General features: G+C 24.1%; 1 protein-coding gene across 1 annotated transcript; it reads right to left on the minus strand.

Annotated features, from left to right (window-relative positions):
- Nucleotides 1-4,109: 4,109 nt before the first annotated feature.
- Nucleotides 4,110-6,501, minus strand: LOC110630488 (L-type lectin-domain containing receptor kinase IX.1). The gene has a single exon (XM_021778005.2). It carries the CDS (start codon nucleotides 6,291-6,293, stop codon nucleotides 4,362-4,364), a length of 1,932 nt encoding a protein of 643 aa, XP_021633697.1. The 5' UTR covers nucleotides 6,294-6,501; the 3' UTR covers nucleotides 4,110-4,361.
- Nucleotides 6,502-7,304: the final 803 nt, after the last annotated feature.

Here is a 7,304-nt window from a genome sequence, read left to right on the forward strand (position 1 = left end):
ATCACACTATTATTCTAAAGTAAATTAAATTTTATCCAAATTTAATAGAGTATACGACTATATATATATATATATATTACGTTCTATATCAGAACTAAAAATCAATAAAAGAATGTATTAAAAGGCAAAATTGAAAGTGAAATATTTATTTAATCCATTTAACTATTTGAAATTTTAATATTCTCAAATGCTTTTAATATACATATATTAGCTTTTAAAATAATTGAAATTTTAATATTATTAAAATGATATATCGGAAAAAAAAAAGCTAAATTCAAAAAAATTTTATTATATTAAAATAAAATAGTACAAATAAGTTAATTAAGAAATAACTTTTAAATTACGAATGAATAAATTTAATTTATTATTAAAAATTAATATATTTAAGTAAAATAAAAATATAAATTAATACATTTTAAATTAAAATTCAAGAGATCATTTGTTTAGATATTTACGAGGTGGCTCATAGTTTCTTATAATTTTTAAATTAAAAGTGATCTAATTTATAAATAAATCAAACTCTCTATAAATTATATAAGACTTAATTTATTAGTAAAATTTTTTTAATTTAAAAATATTTTATTTTAAAAAATTTAAAATATGAGGAAATTAATTTTAAAATTAATAAAATCATATTTTTTAACCCGCGACTAGAATTCAGTTCAAATGGAAAAAATCGATCAAATCGAATTAATTTAAAATTTTGATTTAATTTTTTATTTATTTCGGTTCGGTTAGATTTTAATTTAAAAAATTTTGACTATTTCAATTCGGTTCGGTTTTGATCAGAAAAAAATTAAAAAAATCAAACCGAACTGATTTAATGATAATAATATGTTATTTTTAATAATATAGAGAAATTAAATCATATTAAAATTAAAATATTTTAATTAAATTTTAAAATATTAAAAATAAATGGTAAAAAGTAAAAAATTTATTAAAAATTAAAATTGATCAAACCAAACTGAATCAAATCGAATCAGACTGGTTTGGTTCGATTCGATTTCTGATCAAAATTAATTTAGTTCGATTTTCATAAATATTAAAATTTTAGTTTTTAATTTATTTGGTTCGATTTTAAATCCAACCAACTGAAAAAATTATAAATCCTTTTCTTTTAAATGATATGAGTGATTTCTAATTTCAAAGTTAATTGGAAGAAATTTCATTGACAATGAAAAGAATTAATTAAATATATACCTTGAAAATATATCAATGAAAATATATGAAGAATTATAAATGGGAGATAGTTTTATTGCCCTTCCTTTACTTTTAACGCGTAAGAATCAGAGACATAAAAATTAAATAAAGTCTCCGATTTAAATTTCTCCGTCTATTTATTTAAAAATATTTATTTTTATAAAAGAAAAAAAAATACATCCAGTTATTTAGATGGTTATATATTTGATTCAAATCAAAAAATTGATGAAATTGAATTCATTTAAAAATTTGATGTTTTTATTTTTTTAATTTTTATTTTAAAATTTTTTAATTATTTTAATTAAAAAATTAATTAAATTAAATTAAATTAATAATAATAATAATATATTATTATTTTTAATAATATAAAGAGATTGGAATATAATAAAATTAAAATATTTTAATTAAATTTTAAAATAAAAAAATATGAAAAACTGTTTTTATTGGCTTTTCTTTACTTTTAATGCGTCAGAATTGAGACGTAAGAATTGAATAAAGTCTCAAATTTAAATTTCTTTATCTATTTGTTCAGAAATATTATTTTTATGGTGAGAAAAAAAACATAACTCCAGTTATTTAGTCTGTTATATAAATGAGCAATATTTGATTTAAATTTAAAAAATTAAATTAATTTAGAAATTATTTTTTATTTTTTAATTTAATTTTTATTTTTAAAAATTTTAATTATTTAATTTAATTTGATTTTAATTAAAAAAATCAATAAAATCGAATCAAACTAATTAATATTAATAATATATTATTTTTAATAATATAAGAAGATTAAATCATACTCATCATTTAAAATATTTTAATTAAATTTTAAAATAAAAATAAAATAAAAAAAAAATTATTAAAAATTTCAATCAATTAAAATCGAATCGATCCGAATCAGATCAATTCAATTCGAATCGATTTCTATTCAAAATCAATTCAATTCGATTTTTATTAAGAAATATATTCTATTTTTTTTAATTGCATTTGATTCTTAGTTGATGTATTAAAAGTTAAATTTTAAATTTATAAAGGAATCAAAAACTCAAAACCATTAAAAAAAAAAAAGGAAAAGTGTCGTATCATTTATTTTAATATTTATCGATAATAAATCTTTACTCAAAATTAATGCAGAATTAAATTTTATAAAGTAAAAAAATATATATATATATATGTATAATTTATGTTTGGATGTAAAAATTAAAATTTATTTTTATAAATATTTAATATTAAATATTAATCATGAAAACTTCAAAATTTCATCTTATTTTTTTGTTGAATATTACATTTAAAATTAAGAACCTAATACCCTGTGCATTGGAGACTAGGGCCTGTTTTTAAATTGATTTCTGTAGTAGAAATTGGTTGTCTCCATGGCCAAGCTGTAACTTCTAATTTCAACGTCAATGCAAGAAACTTGTAATTTATTAATTTATTTATGTGATAATTAGGTAGAAGTCTTTTTCATGATAGATAAGCAGCATTGATCTTGCGTCTAAGACCCTCTTCAACTTCTAACTACTTGATTTACAAGGCAAAGAAATTTCTTTCAAAAGGTAATATATCAACTAAAATATAAAATGAAAATTATGTAGTTTTTTTCTTTTAAATGGGTAAAATTTTAAATTTAAAATTTTCATCTATTTAATTTATTAAATTATAAAGATATTCAAATAAAAATATAGAGTTAATAACAAAAAAATCTTCTTATTTTATAGTTCACCGATTAAATTCCACATTTTTATATTTGTTTCAATTACATTCTGATATTAAATTTTTCGTTAGAAACTAACAAAATTATTATATCATTTAGCACGTCATTGTCATGTTATTCTCCTCGTCAGTAAAATTTAAAATAGAGTTGACTATGATTTAAAATATTTTTTAAATTTAAGGTATAATTGTAATTTTTTTAAAAAAAATTAGAGTTTTTTTTGTCATTTCTCCTAAAATTAAAATTTATAATATAAAAAAAAATTTACATTATTATTATAAATTTCTTAATTTTATCAATAATATAGAATATCAATTTATTTTAATTTAATTTAAAATTAATCCACATCCTAATTTTTTAAAATTTATAGTAATTATTATTGTAGTTAAAAAAATATGATTAACCATATATATTAATTATATTTCGTAATGTAAAATATAAAATTAATTTAAAATTATATTTGAGAATATAAAATAATAAAATAGATATAACTATTTTTTAATAATTTTTTAAAATGATATTTTTTACTTTCAATCATATGATTAATTATGTTTTTTAATTACAATAATAATTAATTTGGCTTAAAAAATAATTTAGAAGATGAGTTAATTCAGAATTAAACTAAAATAAAATTGATATAGTGATAAAACTAAAAAATTTATAATAATATTATAAATTATTTTTTAATATTTTTAATTTTAATTTTAAAAGAAATGATAATAAATTTTAATATTTAAAAAAATTATAATTGCATCCAAAATTTTAAAAATTTATCAATTAAATCTTAATTTTTTAAGCTGTAACTAATTATACTGTGAATTTCGCTGATAAACCACGTGATGATTTTTTTTAATTTATTTAAAAAAAATTTTACGTTAAAGTGTAATTGAAATAAATATAAAAATATTAAATTTAATTGGCCAACTATAAAAAAATAAAGTGAAATTATAAAAATAAAAAAAATGAATTTTTTTTTATCATTATCTCAAAAATATATAGTTTAAAACATTATTTAGACGTGCACCTTAGTTTTAATTGTTGGGGACTATTCCCATTAATTTCTTTTCCTTTTTTAAGGTTCAATCCGTTTAAATTAATTTTTTTTTATATATAAATATATAATAGATGAGAATCTGATAACTTCGAGTCATATAACATTTCATGAAAAAAATAAAAAAAGCTTTGATTTATATCTCACAGGAGAACAATTGTAACAAAGATTCCTAGTAAAAACATGTTACACATCCAAAATACAGACACAGACATAGACACACACACATGACATGAACAATTTATTAAATCCAAGGATTTGATCAAAGATGTCCTAATTAAAGCTCCGAAAAGGGCTATTTCACCTGAATGTTTAAGATTTCTGCAGCGAGAAAGTTGTTTATTCTCTTCAACAATACAAGATGCATAAAAAAAAGAGAGTTTAATAAGACAAAATCCACGGCGTTCAACGGCCTAACGCTATGCTGGAATTAGTTATGAAGGCTTCGCCTGAGTTGGCATTATTGACCTGTACAGAGTACATGGGCACTGGCATCTTCGCCGGCAGATTTGGGACTGGGGCCTCAAAATTTAGAACTTGAATAGCTTGTCTTATTGATGGCCTCAAATGGTGATCAGGATGAGTGCACCATAATCCGACGATCATCAAGCACTCAATCTGTTTCTGGTCATAATCCATGTGAAGGCTCTTATCAATGGCTACATGAAGCTTGTTTCTTCCATAAAGTTCCCAAATCCACTCCAACAAACTCATCTCGTGCTCCTCTTCAATGTGATCAATTGCTCTCCTTCCACTTCCAATCTCTAAAGCAACCACTCCATAGCTATACACATCAGATTCTTTGCTAGCCCTTCTTGTGGTTATGTATTCTGGAGCCATGTAGCCTAGAGTTCCTGCCAACCCAGTTGTCTGGGGACCAAGCTCATGGTCCGTCAACTTAGCTAACCCAAAGTCACCAAGCTTGGCGTTAAAATTTGCGTCTAGCATTACATTGCTTGACTTCACATCTCGGTGAACCACACATTGATCCCACTCTTCATGAAGATAGAGCAACGCTGAGGCTAAGCCAAGAGATATCTTGTACCTCGCAGCCCAGTTAAGAGGACTCTTCTTGCTAAAGAGGTGAGCATCAAGGCTACCCTTTGGCATGAATTCATAAACAAGTAGAAACTCACCATTTTCATGGCACCAGCCCAAGAGTTGCACTAAATTCCTGTGTCTCAACAGGCCAATGGTTTTGACCTCAGTAACGTACTCCTTTCTACCTTGTTTGGATCCCCTTGAAATTTTCTTCACAGCAATTGCCAAATCCATTTCAACCAAGTATCCTTTATAAACAGCACCAAACCCTCCTTTTCCCAACATTCTCTCATTTGAGAAGTTGTTGGTAGCTGAAACAAGCTCTTCATAAGAAAATCTTCTTGGTCCAGCTCTTCTTTCAAGGTCTTCATTGATTGATGTCAAGTTTATTTTTTCACCATCTTTCTTTGTCAGCGCCTGTTTCCTCCTCCTCCAAGAAGTCAGAATCACCCCAAATGTTAGAACACAAACTGAAACTGCAACACCAACAATTACTCTGATTCTCTTTGATATGCTTTCATTTGTGTCCTTTACCTCCAAAGTTGAGCTGAATTCCCAAGATAAAAGTTTATTTCTCTCTAAGTATGAACCTGTTGCAGATGAAAATCCAATGTTGACCCACTCAGGCAAAATCTTCATCAGATCAATTATATAAGACAAACTAGAATTCTCTAGAGGATTTGAAGTTTCCTGGTAAGACCATGAAACGCTCAAATTTTTGGTTATAGCGTCGTAAGTAATCCGCACATCAGCAGTGTCTCCACTATGAAAGCTAGCATTCCAAGGAGTGTGCGCAGCTGAACTAAGAGAATTGTTGTTAATCCCCACATGCCCTGCAGGCTCTGTATCCCAATCTGAATCTGAAAAAGAATCAAACTCCACGTGAACCATTTGATTTTGAGAAGAATTTTCATATGTTGAAGTGTTATAGAGGCCTAAGAAGCCACCAGCGGAGTTCAGTGGGATATCAGATCCAACGGGAGCGAGGAAGAATGCAATGCCATGGCCATAAGCGGAACGTCCTTGGGTGTCGATGATGAAGGAGAAATGGGTTGTGAAATTGGAAAGTTGGCCAGAACTGGAGTCCCAGATGCGGACCCTTTCAGCATGGGTGACTCGACCAACACGGCACGTGTATGTGAAACTGGAGATTAACTCAACAGCACCAGCGGCAGGTTCTGCATCCCCACGGTAAATTATGCTGTTTACATCTGAATCAAAGCGAGTTAATTTGAAGTTAAGAGAATCAGCAGATGGAAGAACAAGTAATGAAAAGAAGAAAAACAATAAATCCATTGTGAGGAAAACACGGCGAACAATGTTGCATTCTCGCTAACTATTTATAACAATAAAATATGAGCTTTTACACTTAAAAGAAAAAAAAAAAAAAAAAGTCTAATGTATACACCCACATGTCAGCCAGGTGATATCAGTTTGATTTGATAATAAATTTAGTCAATATCACTAATTAGTTTTATTAATTTTAATAAAATTTTATAAGTTTTTCTTATTTTATTTTATCTTCAACTTTTATTCCAATTTTGTCATCTTCTTGCTGTTTGTTTTAATTCCAGAGTCTTGGCAACTCCCGTGAGAGGAACATCGGCCCATGAGAAGATTTGTTTTATTTTTATTTTTTAATCAAAGGTATAAAGAGTTCAATTGCATAGGAAGGGGCCTAAACTTAAATATAATTACAAGGCTGAGAAAAAACTACATCCCAAATACACCTTCGCCGCTATAAAAAAATCTCTAAATTATCAATAAATTTTACCGATAAATTTTGATCGTTAATAATTTTAATAAATTTATTAATAAATTTAAAATTTTATTAATAATTTTTAATATAAAAGATTTTTTATAAAAATTTATCTAACAAATTTAAAATCTATTAGTAATTTTTTGATATTTTTTATCGATAATTTATAAGTATATAAAATAAAAATTTATTAATAAATTTAAAATTTATTAATAATTCATTAATGTATTTTAATTTGTTAATAAATTTTACAAAAATATTTAAATTACTAATAAATTCTAAATTTATTAGTAAAATATTTAAAAAATTATTAACAAATTTAGAAATTTGCTACTAAATTTTTTATTAATTTAGTAAATAAAAAAAATTAAATTTATTATTGGAGGAATCGATTAATAAATCTATTAATAAATTTAAAATGAAATTTCGTATAAAATTTATATATTTTTTAAAAAATTTAATTTTTTAATTACTAATAGATTTATTAATCTATTTTAAATCCATCTGTAATTTTTAAAGAAAAAAATTTTTTTTAAAAAAAAATTTAA

This window comes from Manihot esculenta, chromosome 13, assembly GCF_001659605.2.
Source record: "Manihot esculenta cultivar AM560-2 chromosome 13, M.esculenta_v8, whole genome shotgun sequence".
NCBI lineage: Eukaryota > Viridiplantae > Streptophyta > Magnoliopsida > Malpighiales > Euphorbiaceae > Manihot > Manihot esculenta.